Below are 27,321 nucleotides of genomic sequence, written 5' to 3' on the forward strand. Positions count from 1 at the left end.
TAGAGGAGTCTTACATTAGAACTTTTTCTTTTAGCCGGCCCGGGAATAGCATATGTAAAAGCAGTAAAAAGCATGAAATTTTGAGGATCAGGAAAAAAGCAAATACCTTCCTGTGTGTTCAGATAACTCTGTGCTTTTTATATTTCCCAAGAAGTTACTAATCTATTAACATTTTCCTTAAGATTAATAATTTTGGATGACAGACAAGTTCAGGTCAGAGTTTAACTGTTCTCTTCAGTGAATGGAGCAGAAGACAGTGTTCTTGTTTCATATTACTGCCACAGCTTATAAGGTAGTTGAGCCTCAAACTAATGTACCATCTAAAACATACAGTAGAGGAAAAGCATTAAGGTAATGGAAACTCAGCATTTCTAATGTTCCAAACATATAAATAGAACCCGAGTCAGTACATTAGACAATTGACTGGCTTTGCTTGAACGCACGCAGGAATAAATGGAAACATCCTTATTTCCTATCCCAAGGGGCAATTATTTCAGAGCCTGGTTTTGTGCATTAATAAAAAGCAAGATTCCATTGTCTGGTAGCTAAAATTTCTTACTATATATGCTGTATAAGCAGTCCAGCAGCAGAAACAGAAGAAAAACTCAGAACTCTAGCATGACATTCTCTGAACGAGCTCTTACCATACCTCGCATATTTCTGTGTGTATCTATAATCAATAAAAGTATATTATCAGAATGGTATAGTTTGTATATTTTAGAAGTTCTGTTAGCTATTACATGTCCTGGCTGCGCTTGTGTCTACAGATGGTCCAAAATGCTTATTTCTGAAATGCTACAATGAGTCTAACAAATGCAAAGACTGGAATTTCACACCTCTTTAGGAGAGCAGCCGACTGGACTGCAACTCAAAAACCAGCTTTCTCCCAGCTCACCACTGATACATTCACGCATTTCTTTGAGCTTCCCTTTCCGTTCTTCTCCCTGCACACCTTCAGTAGTTTGCCTTTACCCTTTAGAGGAAAAATAATGGGAACATAAGAACTTATAAACAAAGAATTCAGAAATTGTACATATTGCCTCTTCTCCACATCTGTGAAAGAAACACATTGCCATGATGTGAACGACATTCTTACTCACAGTTATGTCCAGTGTCATCATTCATAATGTTTGCCCTAGCCACATGCCTGACGGACTAATCAGGTGTTGAAATGCCAAGGACAGAATAAAGCCTAGGTTCATGTTTTTCCTGTTTTAGAAAGCACTGAAAAAGCACTTTTTTTTCCAGGAAGGTTTGCTTGGTTATTTTGCATCCGAGGCACTGAATGCCACTGAAAGCTTCAGATCCTGCCTCACCACTACTGCACAGAATACTTTGGGGACTTCCTGCAAAATGCCATAAACTTCCTCAAATCAGTAAAATTGGGCTGAAACCAGATGGGACACTATCAAATTTCACATGCCAGGATTTTGCAAATATTTGTCATTAGAGACAGATTATTCTAATAAAGTCAGATTCACTAGAAGACAAAGCTGGTAGGATTGATTTTTATTTAAAGGAAGTCTTGCAGTTTGTGTTTAAGCTGCCTACTTAAATAGGCAGCTAGCATGATAATGACATCTTAAGGAAAAAAAAAAAAAGATTCTTGGAGGTACACAACGTGTTTAATTGAAACCATTAGTTTTACTGGCAAACAGCGTCATATTTCTGTTCTGTTAATCTGAACAAAGTGCTGCAATTATGACTCAATACATAGTGTCCTCTAGTGCTACTTGCCCCCCATTCCCGAAGTATAGAAAGAAAACAAAACTGTTTTCAGTTAACAAAACATTCCATGCTTCTATCCAGAATACTTTTATTATATGGTTATCATATACATCAGAATTATATTGGGAACATTTACAAATATGTAAAGATAGTTCAGAACCTCCATTATTCACATACACACTAACTCACACACTCATTTTGCATGTCTAGTTAGTTATCAGGTGAATGATGCACAAAATTATTGCTTTGTGAACATACACCTCAGATTAGATTAATCTTCAGTGGCAAGAATTGAGATATTTAAAAAAAAAAACCAAGTCTTAAATACCCTGTATAACATACCTCTGCATAAACCTAAAGATATGTTTAGCTTACCCATTACCTTTGAAATACTTACCAAAATTAAAATTTGAAACCCATTTATAAAAAAAAAGTATTAAAAAGTTCACCATTATTTACAAATCCGATTAAATTACACATAAATAAATATTTACATTCAACACACTGCTTCCCTTAATACACATAAAGCCTCCCTGGAAATATTTTTTGGCCTTAATAGGCAAAAAAAAATTTTTTTTCAAAAAAAGTTATGTGCCTATTCTTTCAAGTTTCCCCCCCAATTTAAAAACAAGACAATATAAATATATGAATAAAGCTGCAATATCCTTAGACACAGAAAGTGAATTTTCTAAAAGCATTTTCATTTTGAACTATTCCTTGTTAAAAAAATATCAAGATAATATCCACTGCAGCCAACATTACTGCAGTTTTTAAAAGCCTGAATATTTCCATAAAAATAAGCATGTCAAATGCTATCAGATAACTTTTAAGTCTAGCAGGATTTTAGTACTCTCCTATGGTAATCCGAAAATAAAGAAAAAAACCCCACAAACAAAACAATACAAAAAAAACCCCCCACAGAATAATCTTACTATTTTCGGGTGTTTATAAAAAATTTTAATGTACATAAATCTATACCATTGTTTAATACTGCTTTATTGTTACTGTTGCATTTAGAGAGAATAAAACCCTGAAATTGTATCAAATAACAAATAGGCTTCCATCTAAAATCTGTATCTTAAAAACTATACACGAAGCTGGTCACCACTAGATACTTAGATGTGGAAAAGAATCTAAATATATCTCTTTGTATATTTCCATTGAAAACCCTTTATAGCACCACTTTACAGCAAAGGATTTCAATACACTTGTACCAAGTACTTATCTTCTGGTAATTGCTTCCACAGATAAGGGATACTGCAGCTTTTAGAAAGACTTGTCTCATGGATCCAGGGGGAATGAAGATCCTGAATAAGATGGTTTTTTTTTTTCTTTTCCCCTCCTTTCTTAAAAAAAAAACCAAACCCAAAACAAAATAAAAAAAAAACCCACACAAATCTCTATGTTTCCCCCAGCAAGAAGATCCCAGTCTGTGTTTAGGAGGAAGAGTTTAAAGTCTGGTTTCTCTCCTTTTACTTCCTGTGCTTGTCCATTTTATCAATGGTTTTGTTGGTTTCTGCAGGGCTCTGGTCGCCAGCGTTCATGTATGTTTTGTCTGCTATTTTTAATGCTTCATTTAGGTAGTTCTGGACGGATGTCATGGCAGCGCAGATGGCAGCACTCCCAAAGCCATGTGTGATCAGGCTAAAATGAGTCAAACAGCCCTGGATGCCAGGGTCCAAGATGGGACTAGGTCTCGTGTTTCCAAGAGGAGTTCTGTCCTGAGTGAGGAGGTCTGTGAATTCCTTACAAATCTGCCTGCAAGACATGAAGTGATCACACTTTACACCACGGTGGGAATTTATGCAAAAGCAAATAAATAAATAAAAATAACAGAGAAAGTCCCTATCACATATTTGGCAGTTACGTGGGAATTGGAGTTTTCAGAAATTCATTGCTCCATCAGCAGCACTGTCTAAAATTAAAGCTTATTTATTAGCACCAGTTTCTGATGAACCTTCTGTTATATCTGTCACAAAACCACATACACACTCTGCAGAATAATCTCTCCACCCCTGGTGGCTGGCTGGCTCCGCATCATTTGCTCTAGATTTTAAGGGGGGAGTGGGAATCTAGGGCTAGTTTCTGTGAGAACTTCCACAGCTGCAGTCAAGTGATTTATAAAGACTAAAGCAGCTGAATAGGAGATTCAATTTAGTTGTGCATATCATATGTATATGCCCTCTTTAATAGAGACCTAGGCCCTGATCCTGCAAACACTAGCACATATGCCTGGCAAAACATGAATGGTTAATAATGCTCAAACATATGTTGTTTGCTGCTTGTAAATCTGTCCCCTTGATGGGATTTCACAGGAGCTGAGCAATCTTAACAGAATCATCACTTTATCAGAATTTCTCAATCACAAACATCCTCCAAAAGATGATTGTTATTAGCGCTAATAACAATACCAATAATTACAATACTGAAGAGCGGAAGGGGTAGTGCTCAGTAAAAAGCATAATGTTCAAGCTATAGGAGAGAGAGACTATATTTCTAAGAGATATTTTTGTAAAAGGTGGTCTCTTTTTCAGGGAAAGATGTATTAATTCAGCAACAGGAGGAGTATGTTTTGCACGCCTGCTCTGAGCCCAAAGTCAGGGCAACTCTTAGCAGTTTAAGCAGGCTTTTCTCAGATCCTCTACAAGAGCAAGGGTGCCTTCAAAAGCAAGGAATTGCACCAACCCCGTCCCAGAAAACATCTCAGACCGGAACGGATCATGAACTGAAGGTTCTGTTAAACCTCAGCCTGGGAAGGCTGGGGGGGAAGGGGACAGCGAGCACTCCAGCCACCGGTTTAAGATAAGCGTAACTCAACACAGGTATTTTCTACCAGAGACCTGTTCACAGTACGTGGTTTATTTACAGGTACAAGCGTCTGCAGAACAGCCATAACAAAGCTCCTCTCCTTTACCCTTCCCTTCCCTGTTCATCAAGCTTTGCAATAGGAATTTAGTTAAGTACAGGGACGTTTCACATCTACCGAAGGTTGGCTTTCACTGAACTATAAAAATCTTCAGCTATAATAGTGAAAAGGGACTATCCACGGTTCTTGACTCCTGGTGTCCCCTGGGGGAAACCTGTGTGCTATTGCCAAAAGCGGTTACGAGGACATGGCAGCGGAGCTTCCCTTGCACCCAGCATGCCCACCAGTAACTCTCCAAGGAGAGATGCCCCTCTGGGCTGCACGTATGCAGAGGTGGGGGGTGAACCATCTCCTGCTCCCAGTCCTGACACTGGTTCACATTCCCAGGCCACATCTGTCCTGCAGGTCCTCAACCCTGTCAGATCTAGGGACATCTTAGCGATATAGCTGTCCCGGTATAGGACTTTTTCTGAAGTTTTTATTATAGTTAAAAGAAAAAAGAACAGAACTGTTCCCAACTGCTCTAGAGTTATCATACGGGATTATTATTATTATTGGTTCAGACTAAAATAACTGCTGCCATAGTTGAATTCAAACCAAAAGCAAATAAAAAGAATTGCTTCATCTCCCTGATTAAATTTACACATGAAAACGTACCAAACTGTCCACAGTCACAGATACTCATGGTCAGACAAAAACATCTTTAAAAAGGAGAAAGGGGGGGGGGGGGGGGGGAAATCCAGGCCCAAGACTTACTTTGCAGCAAGAAGCATATTCTTCCTGTTTGCCATTTCATTGCGGCCCATGTGTGGTCTAGTTAAATATTCGGCCACTGCTTTGGAAGGAAACTCTGTCTCACAAACGTAACCAAAGTCACGAGCAAGATGTACAGCTTCACCTGGCGTGGGTAAAAGGGAATGCTTATTAAATGTAGTTACATCTATTTATTTTAAGGGGATCAGGGAAATTAAGCAAAGCGCTGTGAATTTTTGAAGCATATTCCTATTTTAGAAAGGGACACTGCTATTTTACCACCATATCACTCATTACCATTTTCTAATTAATACAGTGTTTCTTTGTAAATTTGCATCAAGGAAAAAAACCCCCTACATAGTGACTGCTACAAAAAATAATTCTCTTGCCTTTATACTGGAAGGAAAAACTCCTATCTCTATCCAGATTAACTGTGCAGCAAAGACTACAATTCAGTCTAGATCAAATTGTCCACTGATATTTAAAAAACCTGGCAACTAAATTCCACTTAGATAATAAAGGGTTTATCAGTTTAGTATATTTTCTAAATATTTTCTAATAAGCATTTTCATATAGAAAATAAAATTGTAAGGTATATGACTAGGCCACTTTTTTTTTCATTAAGGCAATTCGATCAGGCTTAGAAAAATGGATTGGCATGATCAGTGCGTTACCTGTGATGTACATGTGTGCATGTATGCACACAGAAGCTCTCTTAAACCCAGCTTCCAAAGAGAGGTTTTAAATGGAAGTTGCTGCATTATTTGAGCTGATGTAGAAGTGAAATAGCAGTAAGGTATTGTTAGAGATCATTTTTCACTTTTCAATTGCTGCCTCTATTCCTGTTAGATTGCACCACTACCAGAAGCTGCTTTAAACAAAAACACAACCACACACACACACACATACATATACACCTTTCAAGCCAGCTTAACTGATAGAGGGTCCACGTAACATGTTACAGATTAAAGGGGCTCCAGTTTCCTATCAGGAAGTCAAAAGCTATAAATCTCACTTTATATGCTTGTTTATTAGAAAAGCCTCTGAGGATACCGCTGAGGTAGGGCCAGGCATTGGAATCAGCTGCCCCGGACTTTTTAAGTTTCCCAACAGGGAATCAAACCCACTAGTGTGATGAGTTGCACCCCTTTTGCCTTCCCTGCCTGTCCCTGCACACACCCTTACAAAACCCCAAACAACCCAGCCCCCCCAAGAAACGCAGACTGGACAAACATGCATTTTGAACAGCTTGGCATAAAGGAGTTACTGCATCCCTGCTAGCATCCTTGCCAGGCAGCCGTGAGGAAGAGGAGTATTAGCCGGGTTTGTGCGGGTAGGGCTCTCAGGCCAAGGGCTTAGAGACCAGATCTGAAGGGAGAAGAAGGGGAGAGGAGCCCCCCAAAGGCAACACAGCTGTTAGTTGCTGCAATGTTCCCATCATGCTCACTTTAAAATAAAAAACTCTCTATTACGTTCATTGACTTTCTAGCCTTTCCACGCTTTGCCTAGAGGATAAAAGCTGTACACAAGGGGAAAAAAAAAGTTTATTTTTAAGACACATTCAAGACTGACCTTCCACCAAAGATGTCAATAGTGTCACATTTGCAGCTTTCCTTCTACCAGCAGGAAGATTCAAGCCAATTTTATCCAGTTTTTCCCTTAATGATCTGCCGCCATTTTTAGATTTGGCTCTGTAATTAAAGAGAAAAACAATGGCCTTATTTATCTTCAGGGAACACTTCTTTTTAAAGATGAGAATTTCCAGTTACTGACATTCAATAGGGTTCTACTGGGGGGAAGATAAAAAACAGGCTCTTTTCAAGTGACCTACTTTTTAAATGCTCTACTACAAACCAGCCAGGATGAAACACAGCAGAGGTCAAAATCAAAATGTTTCAAACTGCACCATCGAAACCAACAGCTGTAGAACGATCACAAGCTGAATTAAGCGTGTGCAAAAAAGGACAGATAAAGTCTCCTTGTAATGATTAATCAAGACCATGAGATTTAATCCAAAAATCATTCCATGGGGAAACAGTTCGTCATGGGAATAAGAAAACTCCATGAGCCGTTTTTGAGACAAAAATCCAACTTTAAACAGAGAATGCGAATTGCTGTCAGAGCTGTTAATAGCACTTCTCAAGAAGCAGCAGAAGTGCAAAGAAGTTTTATTTCCAAAGCCTATTAGGATTCAGTGTTGTTGGGCTTCTTAAAAATCAGAAATTTGCCAAAAGGCTTTCTTAGCTCCTTGCTGTGCTAATCTGGCTGCTCACACACACACAAGCACAGGGAAAATTAAAAGAAAAATCACAAACAATAGACACGGTGGGGATGGTTGTAAGGGGAGTCGCAGCCTACCTTCTGAGTACTCCTCCTAGCAAAGAGGCATTGAGACACTCGGGGGGCGAGAGCCGTCTCTGCACCTCTGCTACCGTCACTTTGTATTTCGACGTGGAGCTCAGGAGGGAAAGTCTCCCCGGAACAGAACAAAATACTTCATTGGGGTTTATGACCACTCCAATTAATCCATCCTTTTGGCAGGGGAGACTCAGAGCACTGTTTTTCGTTAAGGAAATGGGACCTGCGGGAGGAGGAGGGAAAGCAGGTATTTTATAAAAGGGAAAAATAAATAGGAAGTGGCAAGTGAATTTCCTTTCTACAAAAAGAGACCAGGGGACGGGATTTCGTTTTGCGATAAACGCTCACACCACTGACCCCGTCCCCAGCGTCTATCTGCAGCACGGGGCTCGGCTGCAACCGAAAGGTCCCACAACTATTTTGCCACACTAAATTTCAAGGAGCTGCCGAACACAACTAAGAATACTTTTGAAAAAACGCACGAAGAACACATCTCTGAAGCAGCATGCTGCAAGTTAGCAAATCCATACTTATAAAAAGCCCAATACAACTGCAGAGTCCAAATTAGCATCCTTCAGCTACTGCCAAAAGCTCTTTCCGAGCCGGGGCAGGGAGAAGCCTCCCAGCTCCTGCTGGGGTTCGTCTTCCGCCTCGCACACGCGGATGTAAGAAACCGCCTTTGGAATTTAATCCCACCAAATTCATAACAGACAGTACAACAGAGAGAGGGATGCAGCCCAGAAGAGAACTGAAAGTAAAACGCTGCTCGTTAATGGCTTCAGCCTTTAGGTGAATAGGGGCAACAAAGGCTTTGCAAGGAGCAAGCCACAGATCCAGCTTTTCCATGCCCTTGCGAATCCACCCAGTTAACCCCCGGTGGTGTACTGCTGGCTCACAGCACCGATCGGAAAGGGTTAAAGAGCCGAGGTCGGCCCTGCTCCCCGGAGGGGGAAAGATTTTTCAGTGGTGCATCTGACAGCGAAATTATTCTCCCATGAGCTAAACACAGCAATCAGCGCTCTGACAAACACTTCTGCTTTTCCTCAGTTAGGTATTTGTTTGAAGTCTTCAGAAGAAACTTCCACTGATTTTTTTTTTTTTAAATCACAAATTTGTTTAAAAACAAAAGCCGGGGGAAAAAAAAAACCCTAAATGACTGTAAATTGAGTCAATACGTCTTCCTCCTTCCTTAAAACCTCAGCTACAAAACCATTTCGATTAAGATAAAGCCGAGCAGGCTTATGCCAGTGAACTCATTCCCTTCTCAAGTCTTGTCAAGAAGTTGAAGGGGAAAAACAAACAAACAAACCAACCAACCAACCCCAAACTGTCTTCGAGTGCTAGCAACAACAAAAAAACCCCAAACAACAACAAAACACAACAACAACAGCCCCGCGCCACTTTACACACACGTATTCCAGGGCAGCATTAAATTCGGTCCAAGGTCCTGTCCTGGTTTCGAGGACACACAAGAGCAGGGACTCGTCCGTGCGGGGACGGCCGGTGTCCCCCGGAGGAGTCTCGCCGCCGCCGGCGCCGGGCCGGGGCGGCCCCGGGTTTGTCCCCGCGGCACACGGGGACCGGGCAGTCCCCGCCGCCACCTTCCCTCGGATGGCCTTAGAAAAATCCAGCGACGGAGAGAGTGTAATAAAACCCCCTCCACCCTCCCGATCCTAAAGGATCTGTCTTTTTTAAAAGATAGTAAGGCGTCAATTCACCGGTGCGTCATTAAACTTTAACTATTGACAAGGGAAAGTAAACTGCAGTGCCACCTTACTGACCTTTTCTAATGACTGTCTGGTCATGCATTAATAAGTGTTGATCTTCCACATTCTGGAAAGAGAAAGGGGAGAAAGTTTCGCACCTTGAAAAGCTGAGAGGGAACGAGCCGGGGGCTTTTGGGAAACCCACCCCCGCCCCGCGCGTCCCCATTTTAAGGACGGAAAGGGAGAAAAGGCGGGTTTCGCTCCGAGGACGGGAACGAGGCAAGTAAAACTGGGATGTGCAGAGGGGGACGGTGCCTGGCTCCGCAGCGGAGCGCTCGGGTATCCCTGGCAGCCGGGGAGCGCCTGTCCCGCCCGCCCTCCCACGATGCGCGGGGCGGCCCGAGGGGGCGGAGGGGGGCCGGGGGGCTTACCTGCACCTCCTCCATCTGGTGGGCCATGTCGTGCAGGCCCAGGTTATCGGCCAGCGCGGAGGCGTCCAGCCCGTGCCCGTGGGGCAGGAGGAGCTCGGAGCGTCGGTACGTTTCCCTGCGGGCGCCGGCGGAGCCGCTCTCCAGCGCCGAGAGGTGGGGGACGAGGCCGGGGCGGCCGTGGGGGGCGAGGCCGGCCGGGTCCTGGCTCTGCCGGTTGGGCCAGGCGCTCTGCTGCTGGCTGGGGGGCGGCGGCGGCGGCTGGTGGAGCGGGTTGATGGAGAAGGGGTCCCCGAGGTGGGAGTAGGGGTCGCTGGACTGGGAGTAAGGCAGCGGCTGGTACGGGGGGGGGAAGTAGGGGGGCTGGAAGTCGGAGGCGCCCGAGTGGGAGAGCGGCGGAGCCGGGCTGTACAGGTGCTGGCTGACCGCCGAGAGGTGGGGGAGCCGCGGGTTCCCGTTGCTGCTCCCATCGTGCCGGTCCTGGAAAGCACAGAGGGGTGGGGGAGAAGGGAGGCGGCCGTCAGCGGGGGCCTGTCGGGCAGCGGCGGCAGCCCCAGACCCGGGGGGACACGCCGGGCAGCGGCCGCTCGGGGCTGCGGCGCTTGCTGGCATTGGGGAAGAGGAGGGGAGAGAGCCGCCCCGCTCCTGCCCAGGGAGTCTTCTCTTTTCAAGGCACTTCGCGTAAGAAATCAGCCCCGCTCCCGGGGAAGAGATTACAAACCAGTTCTCGCTGCTCTCCTCACCACGGCTACAACAGACTAACACTCACGCTTGTGCAAGTCGTTGGAAGAATCATTAAAATAAGAAAAATTCAAATCGGCGACGCAGCCCCATTTCTGCCGCGCTGCCCCGGCTGGGCAGGAGGCTCCGAGGCCGGGGGCTGCGGACCCGCTGCCCTTGGAGAGAAGGGCCCTGGGCAGAGCAGGCCGGAGGTCCCCGGCACCCCGTCCCTCCCGAGGCCCCGGGAGCCGTCCGGGACGCACAGCCCTCGCCCGACGGCTGCTGGCGCGGCAGGGAAGGACGGCGTTTCTCCCTCCAGCCGTCCCATCTCTGCTTCTTCCCCGATTTCAAATCTCAGCAGTCAAAGCTTAAATGTCTGCATTGAGCTGATCCAGGGATTTAGCAGCTTCTGGCTTCACGGTCATTAAAATAACAGGGCTAGTTAATAAGAGGTGAATGGGGTCCCAATGGAGCGTGAAGCGGGGACTGCAGCTAATCTGTAGGAGCCAAGCAGGCGGACCGCGACCAATGGAGCGGGGGGGGGGGGGGGGGGAGGGAGAGTGAGGGGGGGACGGACACACAGCCGCTTTCGGAGAGATCAAAACCCGGGAGCACCTCACGGGGGGTGGGAGACGCTCCGGCGGAGGAGGGGAACGTGGGAAGGAAGGTCCGCTCGGGGCGGGCGGCCGAGCGTTGCCCGGCTCATCCCCGCGGCAGCTGCTACCTGCCGGCCGGCTCCTCCGCATCTCCCGGCCCTCTCCCACCTGGAGCGGGGCCGGCGCCGCTCGGCGCCTCGCAGCCCGGACCGGTCCGACAGGCTGGGGCACTCGGCACCGCGCTCCGCCGGCGCGGCTGGGGGCTGCCCGCTTCTGCCTTTGGCCCCGGCTGTTGCTTCTCCCACCCGCTCCGCGGGGGGACACCCCTCTCCCCTAAGGCGCTGCTCCACCGGACGGGTGGGGGACGCGGGATGCGGGCTCGTTTCTCCCAGCCGGGGCTTTCACCCGCGTTTTATTCAAGAGTTCAAAACACTCGGGGGAAAAAAAAAACAAACAAACAAACCAAAACCAAACCTCCAAAGAGAAGGGGGGAAAAAAGAAAGAAAAAAGCAAACCGGGGGTCTTCGGGAAGGGATAAATCCTGCCCGGCGGGGAGGCAGGAGAGCTGGGCGCCGGCTGGAAGCGAGCGGGGAAGGAGGGCAGCGCGGCTCGGGGGGGGCGGCGGAGCTCCGCGCTGCCCCACGCCGGACCCCCCCTTCCCCACTCCCGACCCCTCCCCGCGCTTCTCACCTCGCAGTCGTCTTCATACTTGACATTATCTGCTAGTTTCCACAACATGGCGTCCAGCGTCCAAACCAGGTGTGTGGTGCCGAAAACAGACGAGAGCTCAGGCCCCCCCCCACGGGCGGTAAATCCACGTCGGCGCTGGGGAAGAGGAGCTGCCCCCCGGACGGAGCTCAGTTGGCAGGCATGAAGGCAGATGACGGACTAAATCTCCGCGCTAGTGGTCACTCGGGTTTTTTTCCCTGCCCAGACGCCCTTAATGGCAATAGGATTATCATAACTCCTCCCCAGGGATGGCTTGGGAGCCGCGGCCGCCAGCCACTCAGGAGGGAGCGCGCAGCCTCAAGCCACTCCTTCCGCGCTGCGCTCCGCGCCCGCGGAGGGGTGGGGAGGCAGCGCAGAGCCGGACCCCCCCCTCAGCGCCCCCGGGGCGCTCAGGGCGCGGGGGGGCAGTCCTGGCCCGCGGAGAAGGGGTCGTGCGTGGACATCCCCCCCGCACCCCCACTGCAACGAGGCTGCCCCGAAACGCCCCCCCACGTGTTGGATATTTTTTTTTTTGGCGGGGGGGGGGGGAGCAGCGTCGGGTGTTGTTCCCCCCACACACACGCGTGGAAGGACGTTGCCAAAATCCGCGCGGGGAGGCGCAGCGCCGGTGCCCCCACACTCGGCGGGTCCGACGGCTTCTGGGCGAAATAAACTCGGAAAAAGTCCTCCTTGCAAAAGCGAGAAAGTCCGAGAGCCAGCCTGCGCTCAATTTGCATAATTGTCAAGAGTTTGAATTACTGATTACAACTTGTAAGCTACCAATGTTTAAGGTATAATTTACTTAATTATCCGACGAAATTATTGCAGTTGTGTTGAATCCCTGGTAGGTAAAGCAGCACTGATTCAGCGTCCCCGATTCGGGTCTGTGTGAACTGTGCCACTGGTTCCTCGCATCATTATTTTTTAACGAAAATCCCTCCTGTCTAATCTTTTCGCGCAAACTTGGGGCTGAGGAAGCAGGTGGGAGGTGAGACGGGCATTTTCGGACGCCGCGAGCACACTTTCATCTAAGCTTAGAAAATACTTCCCTGCCAAATTGCTACCTTTCTGCAGCCATTTGATCTATGCAGTTATGTGTCAGACAAAATGAACATCGTTTTCAAAAGCAACGACTTCTCCCAGTGTTTTAAGGTGCATCCGGATCGCTGCTCATTTACATGAGAGGAGCAAGTGTTTGTTTATTGTGGCAGGGACAAAAGATGACCCTGGACAGTGCTGGCTGCGGAGATCTCGGCTATCTCAGTGTCCCGGGACGAGCCGCCCGAGAGCTGCTATTAAAGGCCCGAGATAGACCCACGTCTCGAGATTTAAACCAGTTCACGCTTCCCTCGCTTTTTCTCCTAAGGATCAAGGAAGAAAAATAACAAGAAGAAGAATAATTGAAGAAAAAAAAAGCCCACACAAAAACCCCACCTCCATCCGACTAAATGAATGATCTAAAAATAAAACCGAGGAGGACGGGGGTGCTGGAAGTAACTGTTGGAGGTGTTATCTGCCTTATCTAGCACGCAGGTGCTGATTTGCAGCAGTTGCATTAAGCCCATCATCAGCAGGGACTCCGCATTATCATTTTTGGTGGAGTCTCTATTTATGTATTTTTAAACGACGGTGTTTTTCTTCCAGGGATGTTTCTTTGAAATGCAGTTCGCGACGATTATTAGCGAGTGTGCTTGCGCTGCTCCTGGCGTCATTAAGACTAGGAATCTAAATAATAAAAGACAGGGGGAGCTTAAAGTTCATTTGTATTAAAGGGACAAGATGGATTTAGAAAGAAACGAAGGGAACCGTCGAGCTTCACAGGTTTGGGATCAGCTCTTTTTCCTTCCAAAGAGACCCTGCATCGTAGCAACGTTGGTATTTTTATCATAACCTCAGAATCCAGGTTTTCTTTCTGCTCAGAAATGTCACACTGAGAGGCGACCATGATTTTCTCATTCTTTAGAATTGTCAAGGTCTGAACACCTTCGCTTTGTTTCTTTTGGTGGCCAAAATCACGAGGATGAATTCAGTTTCTTATTTGTTGTGTATATAAAAATATTTATAAATATAGGCGTGGAAGAGGATGAGGAATTTATAAGAAATTACCTAAACAAGGCGACCAAAATAAGCACTTGGCTTCCTAGAAAACAAACCGAGAAAGCAGAGAAGAGGCTAAATACGGGGAAGCTTGAGACGAACTTTCCCGTACACCCACTCGCTCCTCGGTCTCCGCTCGCAGCACCGGCAGCCGCCGGGGACCGGCACGGGGGTCTGGGCTCCGCGGGGAGCAAACAGCCGGGCAAGGCAGGGCAGGGCAAGGGCAGGCACCGCCCGCCGCCTCCCGTGGGGTGTCCGGCCCGAGTGGGGCTCCCCCCGCGCCCCGGCCGCCGCCGCGCAGGTGATGCCGCCCCCGGGACCGAGGGAGGCTCCTGCCCGGGGTGCTTCTGTCGAGGGGTGCCTTGCATAAACCAGGGCAAACGGTCCGGCATCTGGGCTCGGGCCTTTTCGGGAGGGGTAACGTTTTTTGAGCCGCTCTCCCTCCGAAGCTGGTTTTCCGCAATCCTCTACATTTCTACGCAGACCGACAGAGAAGCGGGCTGCAGCCGGGCGGGCCGGGGGCCACCTGCAAAGCACACCGGCGGCAGCGCCCGTCCACCGCCCGGCTGGTGCCCTCCCACGCCCGGCGAAACTCTCCCTTTCCAGGGAACTCCCGGGCGCAGGAAAGGCGCAGGCAGCCGGGGCTGCCGCAGGGACACGGCACTACCCTGGGCACTCCTTTTGAGACACGGGTGAGAGCTGTGCAGGAACCGAGGAGCAGCCAGGGAGGGGGCTCCTGACAGGTGGCAGCTTTATTTACTTAAGGGCACCAATTATTATTATTTTTTTTTTTACTTTGGGGACATCCCCTATTTCCAAGAAGTGGTTTCTTGCTTCTTGAGGGCTTAGTTCCCCCGCACACCTCTCTTTTTACGAGGACGCAGTTTCCCATGGGGGACCATAAAGCACCCCCAGGTGTGAACAGGCTCTCGGGAGGGGAACCAGAGCCTACTGCTAAGCCTCTGTCACATTCAGTAGTTTTCCTATTTGGCAGCAATTAAAAGAGAGTGTGGGGATGCTAATTAGTTACATCCCCTCTTCCTCTAAAAATTATTTAAACACACGCATATCTGTATCATTAATGAGACTGCAGCAACCTGTCCGGATTGTCGCCTCGGCTCCTGCAGAGCTTTACAAAGGGAGCTGCTGCCCCGGGAGACTTTCCGCGTAACTTCCACACCGAGTCCGCCGGGAGGGGCGGAAAGCGGGGTGTCCCCCCCACCCTCGCAGCGGACTGCCACAGCCCGGAGCGGCAGGACCCCCCCCCACTCCCCAGTCCAAAGCCGGGGGAGGGGGCAGAGCCTCCCCCTGCCCCGGCCGGGTTGCGGGGCGGGGAGCTCCTGCTCAGGCGGGACGGCTCCCCGGGGGTGGGGTCCCTGGGGGGGCCAGGACAAGTGCAGAGGTACGTACTTGCCAGTCGAGCCTCCCCAGCAGAGCCATGGGGCGTGCGGCGCCGGCGGCCGCCTCCGTGGCGGAGCCGCGGACACCTGGGCGCGGAGCTGCGCGCCCGCGTACCGCATCCGCGCCCCCTGCCCAGCCTGTCCTCCCCCTTCCCAAACCCTGGCCCCGGCAGCCCCCCGGCCCGGGAGGGGGACGAAGAGACGGTCCCGCCGCCGCGGGGCTTCCCCCGCCGGGCCTTATTCTCGGTGGCGGCCTCGCACGGTCGTTCCCCGCTGCTGGACGGATCCCACCGGGCGGCGGCAGAGCCGGGACGTTTTAAGGAGTTTTTTGCGGCCGATCCGCCGTTTCCCCTCCCTTTACGGCGCCCCGGGGGATGGGGGGGAGGTGTGTGCGTGTGTTTCCCCGTGGCTGCTCGCACCGGGAGCATCCCTGACCGACGGGAGCCTCTTCCTCGCCCTTTGGCCCCCCCGGGGAGGGCAGCGGCCGCTCGGGAGGCGCTGGCTCGGTTGCACCGCCCCGGCGGCGGTCCGGGCTGCCTCCACCTCCCCCGGGGCTCCCGCATCCCCGGGAGCTGGCAACGTCGGACTCCAGCAGGGCTCCGGGCACCCACACCGGTATTACACCAGCATTTGAGGTGCGGCGGGGGAGCCGGAGCCCCGTCGGGGGCTGCGAGTGTGACGGCCCCAGCCCTCGGCCCTTCCGCGGTTTGCCCCCCAGCAGAGAAAGAGAAGATGATGGGGAGCGGAGAGGGGATGCACTGTCGAGCACTCGTCACTTGCCTCAGCTTCCAGCCCCCGCTTCTGCAGGAGGCGAGAAGAAAGCGTGCCCACACCGCGGCTAGTTTTTTCCCAACCTATTAATTTGCTTAATAAACACGATTCCAGCTATGTTTTCTTCCTGCTCCTTCCCCATGGAGCTGGAGGAGCAGAGTCCCCTGGCCATGGCATGCTGTGAGCCTGCAGCGGAGAGGATGTGTTTAGCAATTCACAGGCAGAAGTGACAGACTTTGACACCAGGCACTTTCGGGCCCTAGGTTAGATGCTGCATGGCATGTGGCAGAGGTTCAGCAGCGATGCACAGCTGCCTCGGGCTCCTGTAAGGAGTTTCTCTGGCTTTTGTACACAAGAAGTTTTGTTGAGCTGGATGGTTCGCGGCAGGAGATGCATGCCTGAAAGTGAAGGAGGGAGCTCACACGAGCCTGCCTGCAGCCACAGCATGGGACATGGGTGAGGAAGACCCAAATTCCCAGCCTGTCCCTATCCTTGAGGCAGTGGATGACCACAAATGTAACTGCAGCTGCATTTACCTCGGTCTCCTAATTCATAAAACAAGGGTAATAACCCCAGTGCTGGCGAGAGCTGGATTCTTAGCAGGTGGGACCAAGGGAGAAGTGGGAGCCATGGTCCCCAAGACCCTTGCACCTCTGCCCAGTGATCCTGAAGTACCTCCTCAGGGCTCTGACATTTTGCCTGCAGCGTGTGATCACTCTGTGCTGGAGAGATACTCTGATTTTTTTTATTCCCTCCATTTTATGTCCATTAGGAGCAGCAGTGCCATGGACTTCATTGCTGTTAGCCAGAGTGTTGCTCCAGAGGATGTTGCTGCTGGACTGTGTGTAATTGAACTCGGTTCGTTAGTGCAGGAAGCAGACTCCACATCAAAAACCAAACACGACCAAAAAACAAAACCAGTCAAAACACCACAATGCTAAATGTGAAATCAGGATTCATACATTTAGTTAGGCTCTTTTTAACAGGCTCTTGGCACAGTATACATAATTCATACTTCAAAAAAATAAAGCCTTGGTGGATCATATGTTCCTACAGCTAATTGCTTATACTACTACTAAGAAAAAAAAAAAAGCCCCGGTACCACAAAAAGAAAGAATCTCATAGGCTAAAACAGCAGAAAAGCACATATTTCAAATACAGACACAGAAATGAGCTGAAAAAAACATTGCTCAGCTCAATTCAGGCTGTAGCTAACACAAATCTTTCAATATGAGCCTCCCATTCCTTTTGCCCTTTTAGAAAAAGTTTCTTGAAAACTCCTAATCCCTCTAGATAGCCAGTCTTCCCCAGAGTCCTCCATCAAAGCTCGGCTGGACAAAATCTGAAATGTATCACATATGGGGAAAACGCTCGGAGGGACAAAAAATTTAGACAAATACAAAACTCCCAAACTCTTTGGCCTTTTTATCACGTAGCAGCAAAGACGAGAACAAAGACACTCTCTTCCCTTCCATGTCCCCGTTAATAGATTACCACAGGCGTTTGCTTAACTGCGATGCACTGGAAAATACAGAGGGTTTGGTGGCACCATGTTTCCTCCTTTGCAGTGTTTCTCCATTGCTGACATGCTGGTGAGCTGCAACTCCATTACACGGCAAGATGAAGCAGAGCTGTGTGGGGAAAAAAATGGAACTGTTGGCAAAAATTACATCAGTCAAAACTCTACACCTAATGCACTCTGTCATTTATAATCAGGCTAATAAGGTACCAGTGAAGGGCTGTCAGCATTATAAAATATCAGGTGCCAGCAAATTCCTTCAAATTCTTCCAAACCTGCTCCAAGCTGCGTTCTCAAGGACTTGATTTTGCAGGTGTATCTGCAGAGACAGGAGTCCAGGATGATGTTGCACGGTCACTGTAGCAAATATATGCAGGCTCTGATTTTTTTTTTCTAATAGCTCTATTTTTTCTGTGTAAAATTATTTGCAAAACATCATGCAGCACTATTGCTGCAAAGGCACAAAGGAGATACTTTGTGGTGTAAGAATTCACACTACTTAGAAACCTCTTATCTGTGTTCAGCTAATTGCATGCAGGTATGATTGCAGAAGGACGCAGACTTGCGATGTCCAGATAATTTTGCTTCTATTAAAAACCTGCACTCTTCGCTATTCAGTAATAAAATGGAGGCAATACGATTCAGGGTGCTTCGGTTCAAATCTGAATTCAGGCAGCTTTTCAGGCATCTTCATTTTTGGGTTTCCAACTTTTCCTCTGTCATCCCTTTTGCCCTCTACCTGTGCACATGCACCCATGCTCCAAGATTTCCCATCACTGCTGTTATTAACAGAGTTTTGCACAGGAACACCACTGTGATCAGGCAGCTATGGCTCTCCACGCCCGATCCCTAGCTCTTTGCCTGTGCTACATTTCTACCTGCTGGAGTAGTGAAAAGTGCCCAGTATGTATCAGTCCAGAGAAGTTTAAGTGCTGTTAACAAAGGTATTTGCTGGATTTCCAACTTCTGACATAGTTGTTTCAGGAAAGAGCCAAGAGTTCCCATCCCGTGGGATTTAGGAGCCACAGTCCAGACACAACCGGGCAACACAGTGCAAGCAGCTTTAAATCTCCTACTAGTAGTACAAAAATCCGTCACTGGAAAGCACTAAGTCAGTATAAATTCACTCTACCAATGCAAATGCATTAAAAAAGAGGCTGACATTAACTTGGTAGCAGCAGTTTTATGCTGCATAAGATCTCTCTTGCCCACAGCACTGCACCAGACGTGGTCCATCATCTGTCACCAAAACAAATTTACAAAAACTCCAAAGCTGACTCTAACCACGTGCTTTGACTAACTCAGCAAAAGGGGAGCTGTAGGTCCACACCTGATCCAGATCAAATTTATACTGTTAGATGACTTGGTGGTCCAGAGAGCTGAGATTAATGACCCTGGGGGCACGGTCTTGGGCAGCAGCCGAGGGAAGCCTAGGAAGGGACATGAGAATAGCTGCTCCCTCCCTCTGGGGCATGGTGAAGTTTTGCTTTGGGGAGCCATGGGGCAAGGGTCTGTCGAGGAATGAGAGGGAACTTGGAGGGCAGGGAAGGCAGTTTTTACAATTGAGAGTCGTATCGGTGCAAGATGGATGGTTGCCTTTGAAAGCCAGCCCTGATGCTGAACGAAGCCACCACTTCCTTGTGCTGGGCTGCATTAGAATCGAAAACAATCTCAGCAGCGAAACAAAACCAGCTCAGCTGAACAGATGCAAATCCAGCGGCAGACACGGGCTCAAACCAGGTCAAGCTGCACCCATGCAAATTACGGGTTACCCCGGAGCGCACCGTGTCCACACTGAGGGTGTGTGCTGGTGTGCTGCCAGAATGACCTGAACTCCAGCCTGGGTCCAGGCTGTCGGGCAATGCTTGCCTCGGGGGGGAGCCTGGCAAACTGCCCCGTGCAAGCACGGCGAGGCTCTCTCGCAAGTCCCCTCGCTGACTGCCAGATGCATCTCTTCTTGAGACTCTGCCCGTACAGCTACACAGCAAAGCTGCAGAGAGAAGACTAACTAGCCCGAGGGGAGATTTGCCAGTATAGCTAGACCGATAAAGCACTCCTCTTGTGTAAACACAGAATACACCAGCTAAAGTGCTCTTCTGTCAGCATAGCTTATCCCAGCATAGTTTTGCCAAAGGAATCCTCGCTTGCGTTTCAGCGAGACTGTAAATCTGTTGTAGTGTGGTTAGGAGCCGCTCAGAGCAACATCACCACGAACAGCACGAATCTCTTCACCAGTTCAAGTTGGTTCCCAGGTTTCCAAGGCACAGTGTTGTTCTCTGGTGGGGCAGGTATCGTCTGCTCTTTCCCAGCCAGCATACAACGCCACTGCAGCCACCACGGTGGCCAGCAAAACATGGCCGTGAGGCCAAAACCCCCCAGAGCCCCCAGTGCCCTGGGAGCACCCAGGCTCCTGTCCATACCCAGGGCACCAGTTGCCACTTACGCCTGCGGCTTGTTCCAGCAAAGAAAGCCAAACCTCATCAAGCCCACAGTGCCTTCTGGAGCCCAAACCTGGCCCTACTTAATAATGGTGGCATGTAAATAGTCACAGGGAGGGTTTGCAATGAATGGAAGGGAGGGATGAGTTCACGCTTCTGCTGCCACAGCTGTTGGCCAGTGGTGGCTTCCTGGAAGACTGGGTGAAAGAGCCCCAGTCTATTGACTTGTCTATATAAAACTCTTTGCACTAACTGGGGAGGAAGAGTACTTGCTTTTTTAAATCCTGAGCCCTCCTTTCCTAAAAGCAATGCCCCAGCTTCTCTGGAGAGCGTGTTGTGCCCCTGAGCCTGGTCAGTAGCGAGGACCATGTCTGCACACAAGTAGGGGAGAATTTACAGCTTCAGCAGTCTCAGACTGGCTGAATGTCTGCCACGCTCTAGTCTTCGCCAGCTCTGCACTACCTACACACGTAGGCAGCATGCCATCTTCCTGTCCCAAAAGTTGGGGGATGCGGTATTTCTTTGTTTATAGTGGGGAAGCAGGAAACATGGAAATGTAAAGCTTATCTACAAGCTACGAACACCTCCAGCTCGCCCTGCCCCTGCCCCAAGCTGGCCAGATGTGATCTGGGAGCTCCAGGAGCCCTTACAGTGCCTGAGACACCAATTCCCTACTGGAGCAGGCACACTGGCTCCGGCAGAGCAATGGCTGGCGGCCTCCCAAACCCGCTGACACACTGAGCCAGTTCAGAGCAGGCACAGAGAAAGCTCCGGTCTCTGCAGATGTGCCCAAAGGGTCTTGCTCAACACAGGAATGCTGTAATGGCAAAGAAGTGATGCCAGGTCTGCCGAGACCTGGGCTGTGACCACAGCCTCATCTCGTCCCTTGGACATGCAAAGACCCTGGGTAGAGGCTGCAGCTGTATCACCCTGTTTAAGCTCCGCAAATGGGTTGTGGCACATGGCTCTCCGCGCACACACCTTGCCGGTGGGACTGGACCATGCCAGAGACCTTTAGGCTCCAGTCTCAGGACAGTCTACCCGAAGCATGCAATTGATGCTCCTTGTAATTTTACCAGAGCTGGTGCCATTGCAAATGCCATTCTTATCTACCTAAGTACAGATCCTCGCTTGAATTGTTAGCAAAGTCATGTAGCAATTTGTTACATAAGCTCATTAAGTTTTTTAATGTATCTATGTTAACAGGAACATAAATATGGAAATCTTAATTTCAAACCTGTTTCTGAAAGCATTAGCTGGGAGACTAGTCTGAGAAAAAGCAAACATGACCCAGGAATACCCAGGGATGTATTCAGGGTTTAGGTATCACTGTGACGAATAGAGCAGGAACGGGGCTGTCAGGATGACCGAGTTACGCTCCTCGCTGATCAGCTCTGTGACCCTTTAAAAGCACACTCTTAACAGAAGAACTTCAGTTACTTTGCACTGTTCTTCCTCTCCTTAGCTATGTCACAGTGACAGGCTGCTTTTATTTCTATTATTTTTTTCTCTTATTGCAGGTGGATGATTAACACAAATAAAAGGACTCTGGTTCTCCAAAGGAAACAGTGACATCGACTGCAGCCCAAGTATCCCCAAAGAACAAATGTAAATAGCAAAATGCATTAAAAAAGGGTTCAGCTGTATTTCATCCATTTTCATTTTCAGTAGTAAATACTGAATATTTATAGTAGTAAATACTTTTTCAGGTGTATTCGTGTTTGGCTTGACCTCTTTAATTTGGTGGTGTAACATGGGAGAACATTTACACACCTCATGATCCTGCCCCAAAAGGAACGGGCCAGTTATGGAGCTCTCAGAGCAGGCTCACCTGCTCTGGTCCCTCCACCATAGCTTCACCAGGAGCAGCTGTATAAGCTGTATTCGTTGTATAGGCACGTGAGATACGCTTATACTGCTATCGATACGTCACCACAACACTCTCAGTGCCTGCAGATGGAAGTTAATGTTACATTACAATGGTATGAAGTTAGCTGCTCCTTATTAATTCTCTGTGTAAGGCTGTGCTGCCAGAAGATGCCAAATCCAGTCTGAAGGCATCTGGGTGCCAGATGAGCAATTCCATGTCCACACTGAAGAAAATTCCCTCTGTTGGTTCAATTTTATTGTATTTTTTAAGGGGTGAATTGGCTGGGGTACTGGCAAAGCGCATACTAGAGCAGGACAAAGCATCGGGCTGGTATACGTGCTACACCATGTGCTCCATCTCAGCAGAGATAAACGTGTCCTGGCACTCCTGATGCTCATCGGATGTGTGATGCTCGACACTGTGGAAGTGCCCGGATTCACTTATAGCGAATGTGGCCTCTGGCTGCTCTTCTGTGAGCAGCTGCACCAACGCGGCTCACCAGTGCCAAAAGGGGGGGGGGGGCTTGCTCTTTAATCTTTTCCTCCTCCCTTTTTTGGGCTCCCAGCAGCAGGATCCAGCTCTTGGCACTTGTTGGACCCCTCCATGCATTGCTTTTGTTGTGTGAATTTTCTGCCAGATCAGTGACTTAAAGTGGCCCATGGAGGACTCCCACGGAGACCAGACACCCAATAGCTAGCTCCAGCCCTCAAACCCTCTTACTCTACAGCAGTTTCTGCATTGCTCTTCCATGCCAGCCACCCAGGACATTAAAATGCACTTCCCTCCCCCACTACATTCCTCATCAGGTAGAGAGGGAGGCTGTTTCTAAAACTCAGCTTTTTTAACAAACCTTTCAACATGCCACAAGCACTGTAAAACTCCTTGGATAGGGAGAGTCGCTCATGAAAGATATGTATATATTTTTATATATATAGGCCACATCACTGGTGGCTGACTGTCCTGACCAGCAGATGAAGTTGGGTGAAGGACCGGGAATTGCTCCTGCTCTCTCACAGCCCCTGCCAGGCCAAGAAGACACCTGGCTCAGCCCAGCCTGGTGTTGATTCAAGCCAAGGATTCATTGTCTGAGACCAGAAACGGTAACGGGGAGGGAATGGGCTGTTCAAGCCCTTTTCGTCATTCCCAGCTTTTATAAGCCCCTCCTGACAGAGCGGCATTGGTTGGAAATACCTGTCCTTAAACCCAGCCATTTCTAGCCATTGTATTTGTGAAAAACTTTCTTCTCGGTGTAAGCGAGACTGGAAGCACCGCTCCTGAGCCTGGAGCCCAGGGGGGAGCAGCAGCAGCAGGCGAGGCATGCACTCAGCCTCTGCATCCCACTGCGGGGCTTTCACACGCTAATGCTGCCAAGTGCTCTGCAGCCCCCACCCCTCAGAACGGCCATCTTGTGTCATTGGCATTGATTGTGAAATATTTCCAGTTGTTAATTAGGCAATAATGACCAATGGGAAGGGCATTTCCTGGCTGTTAGCTGGAGACTCCTGACCCCGAGGTCAGTATCAGTCACCCAGGAATTACTAAAACCTGAAGGAGGAGGAGAAAAGCAGGCCAAGAAGAGCAAAACCCCTCACCTTTCAAGGTGGCGAGTGCTTCTCCATTGCACAACCCCAGCAGGGGAAGGGCAGGGACCTGTGCCTTACCTGCACCCGGGCTCAGGCTGCAGCTCCCTGTGGTGTTCTGGTCTCTGCCCCTCTCTTCCAGTTACTTTCATTTCCCAATTAATCTCTGTGATGATGAAGAAATGGGACATTAAATATTCAAGGATTATCTTTTTTTTTTTTTAATACGGCTAAAATGTGAAGATGCAATTAGCAATAAACTGGGCTCCTGCTGGGCCTGTATGTACTAATCCCTCCCCACTTCTAAGGGGAAGATTTACACCTACTCTTCTGGTTTAAAATTGGGACCTTTCTCCCATTTAACCATGGTGCTTGCTCTGCTCTCCCTTACAGGTGGCTGCATTTCAGTACAATGGCCTCCCTGGGTTAATTAAACTAAGGCGAATTACTGTATTTCCTAAGGGGTGACCATATGAAATACTGTGTTTGTGTTTCTACAGAGCGAAGCACCGGAGTGCAAACTACTTCTGGTTAGAGGGTTGCCAGCAACGCGTTAACCTCTTCAGCCTGGCCCTGGGCCAGAACTCGCAGGCCATGTCTGAAGGACAAGTAGCAACAAAAATTAACATCCCCATGCCCGACTTACCCACGCAGAATCTGGCAAATGAACACCACTCCAAATATACTCAGAAGCGAATGACGTGCCAGAAGGGAGCAAAGAACCAGTCAAACTGACATGGGATGGGAACCCCCCCTCTTTTCCTTGCAGGGAGGATGCTTTTGCTGCCTGGGTGGTGGCCCAGTCACTTGTATTGATACCTGAGTCACCAGCTCACACAACAGCAAAGGGCCAGAAGCCTGACACCACGGCTGGGGGACTCTCCCTCCCTCCCTCCTCCAAATCCTGCATATATTTTCCCTCAACCTTTTCTAGGCAAATCCCCTTATGATTGTACCTTGGTAAATGCAGACAATAAAAATAAAAGAAATAAGAAAAGTTTCTGAGAATGTGTGCAATTGTTAAAGGCAGAGCTGCTGCAGCTCTTTGCTCACCTATGGAGTTGTCCAGAAAGGTTTGCCAGTTCCTGAGGACCTCCATGGGTGACTGCTCTGAGACCTCTTCAGACTAGTAGTAGTAAGTGGTCATACACAGGCTATTAAGGACTAGATAGGATGTTTTAAATTCACATCCTTAACCCAAAGTAGCTTTCATGGTCAAGATTAGCTTTTGGCTAAAGAAACAGTGGTAAGATAAGAATATAGAGGAAATTGCCAGGTTCAGAGCTTTGAACGTTCAGACTTTCGGGGAAAAAAAATAAAATTACCTAAAAGCTCGGCCCAAAGTTTTCAGTCTTTTTTTGTTGGCCTATCCTTGGCAGATCTGCAAGTAGGCAAGGATTACTGCACCTTGCTAGAAGCAGGTAGCGTTGGGCAGCACAGAAACTCCATCCTCAGCAGCCTTGGCGAGAAGATGACAACCCATGGATCCTGCAGCACTGTCAGCTTTGGCCTGCAGCCTTAGCTGCAACGTTCCTGAATTTTATCCATGCTCCCAAACCAAGCTACAATCCTGGACAAAGAAAGAGATATGAACACAGAGAAAGTCCCACCTCCATTACAAAACAAGCGGGTTAGCACTGGGTACCACAGCTGCTCCTACCTGTGGACAATTAGACAACTCTCCCTAGAACATTTCCCATCAACTGATAGCCAAAAATATTATTGAAAAATTAACCCATTCAAGCAAACAGATTTTTTTTTTTTTTTACATAGTATTTCCTTTTCGCCTGAGGGATGCTCTGAACAGCCCTGTTTAATATGCACCGTATCCAAATGATCTGTCAGATCATCTCACCTGGATGCGGGCGCGAGTCAGGGTGTTCCTCTCCTTTCCTGTCCAGCTTTGTCTCCCATTCCCAGAAAAAGCAGGTAAGTCCTGTTATCCTGTCTGGTGAACCCTGATTATTTACTGTGATTTTTCAAGCCAATCATGATATGTTGGCCCCAGAAGTACTAGAATATGAGTGGCTTTTCTAGAACACTTCTTGGGGATCAAAATTCACTCACTTTTTTCCCCGGGTGATATTATTCCCTTGGGTGGGTGTGTTAAACCAGCAGCACCAGCAGGAGAATGAAAGGACCTGTTATACTCTGGTGCAAGGAGGTTTTCCCGTTCTTCATGAGGAGCATAAAGCCCTTGAAACTTATTAGGAATCGTACAAACAAGGATTTATACGCAGCCGAGATTGATGAGCTATGTTATACTACCTTTTTAAAAAAAAAAAAAAAAATCACAAAGCGATCCACACCCAGCACAAATCAGGGGAATAAAGGCTTTTAACAGACAGTTGCTGCTTGTGAATTCTTTAAAAAATATTCCATCCTGTCTCTACAAAAGGTTGGTGAGGAATTTACAAACGTCCTAATCCCCCTCTAATCCTTTAAAATGCCGAGCTGTGATCGCACATGCTGTTTTGTGATTATGTGTCATGGGCCTGTTTAGATACTTATTAAGAGACACCAACTCAACTCACTTTTGTCATAGAAAGCCAAAATTGCTCGATACGATTTCGTTGCACTTTACATTCTTCTGAAAAGAAACATCAGGTCTGCTCGGAAGGGCGAGCCATCCCCATCCTGTCCCATGCCACTGCCACAGCCTTTGGGGACAACCAGGAGCTCTTCTCCATGGAGGAGGCCGCGTACTTCAAGTTCGTTGAAGATGCAAGCAGAGAAATGCTCCTCTCCTTGCTCTCTGCCTCAGCTTCTTCTCCTTTGCAAGTGGGGATAGCAATAGCTCATCTAATTTTTTGAAATATTTTAGGACCTACATAGAAAAAGCTCTAGAGAAAGACACAGCACATTATTACATCGTTTGGTGGTGCCTTTAGCAAGCACTTAATGGGGACTATGGCTGTTTTAAGTTGTGAGTGATACTTCTATGTGCACAGATAACCAGGGCAGAGCCGGCTCTTAACTGCTCATATGTGTTTAATTAGAGCTGCATTTTTAATCCTTTTAATTTGTATCTCTTTCTTAATAACCTCAGCTTGGCAAAGGTTGAAAAGGAATAAGTTTCATTTGAATATTGGGTAAAACTTGGTAACAGCAGAGCAGATTGTTTAGCAAAAAGGTTACAGCATGTTCTTTAAAGACTATGGGTAACAGTTTGGCTCCATTAAACTCTGTAGCTAGCTAAGCCTAGGTTTTCACCCTTTGAAAATAATTTCAGAGGAGCTTAATAAAAATACACTGGAGCTCAGCATATCATCCAAGCTTGCTATGGGAAGTTTAACTATATCAATGCGGGGGGGGGGGGGGGTGTTGTTTGCCTGTAATCTCAAGGCAAGTAAGATCACAGCAACATCGATTCGTTTTTGCAGCACAGTTCTGAAATCTTAATGCAATCGTGTTATAAATTCACATTTAACTTTTGCCCAAAAGGAGAAAAAGTCATTGCAGGCTATTGTAATACCTGCTGATGAAAGGAAACATCCTCAGAGATTAAAAAAAAACCTACAGGAATGCTCCAAGCTGAATTAGTGAAAACAGTTTCAATAATCTCCAAATCTTGAAGCCAGAGCTAATAGAAAGGAATGAACCTATTTCACAAGCACTTGCTGCTTTTTTCAGATAAATTTGAAACTTCATTTCAGAAAAAAGACCTGTCATTAAATACAGTGTAACTTTGAAAGAAGAGCAGATAAAATCAGCAAGTTTTAGTTGTAAATACTATCATGAATTTTACCCAACATACTGTGGACCTCGGCCCCTGCCAATATC

General features: G+C 48.2%; 1 protein-coding gene and 1 long non-coding RNA gene across 2 annotated transcripts; both read right to left on the reverse strand.

Annotated features, from left to right (window-relative positions):
* Positions 1 to 1,612: 1,612 nt before the first annotated feature.
* On the reverse strand, positions 1,613 to 12,038 carry TFAP2C (transcription factor AP-2 gamma). The gene is made up of 7 exons (XM_076352171.1): positions 11,846 to 12,038; positions 9,843 to 10,319; positions 9,487 to 9,538; positions 7,706 to 7,928; positions 6,920 to 7,038; positions 5,351 to 5,492; positions 1,613 to 3,486 (listed from the first exon to the last, which is right to left on the reverse strand). Exons 1-7 carry the CDS (start codon positions 11,891 to 11,893, stop codon positions 3,201 to 3,203), a joined length of 1,347 nt encoding a protein of 448 aa, XP_076208286.1. The 5' UTR covers positions 11,894 to 12,038; the 3' UTR covers positions 1,613 to 3,200.
* Positions 12,039 to 17,076: 5,038 nt separating this feature from the next.
* On the reverse strand, positions 17,077 to 26,288 carry LOC143166993 (uncharacterized). The gene is made up of 4 exons (XR_012996479.1): positions 26,073 to 26,288; positions 24,864 to 25,108; positions 23,620 to 23,704; positions 17,077 to 17,762 (listed from the first exon to the last, which is right to left on the reverse strand). It is a non-coding gene; the product is annotated as an uncharacterized LOC143166993 (long non-coding RNA).
* Positions 26,289 to 27,321: the final 1,033 nt, after the last annotated feature.

This window comes from Aptenodytes patagonicus, chromosome 14 (assembly GCF_965638725.1).
Source record: "Aptenodytes patagonicus chromosome 14, bAptPat1.pri.cur, whole genome shotgun sequence".
In the NCBI taxonomy this organism is placed as follows: Eukaryota; Metazoa; Chordata; class Aves; order Sphenisciformes; family Spheniscidae; genus Aptenodytes; species Aptenodytes patagonicus.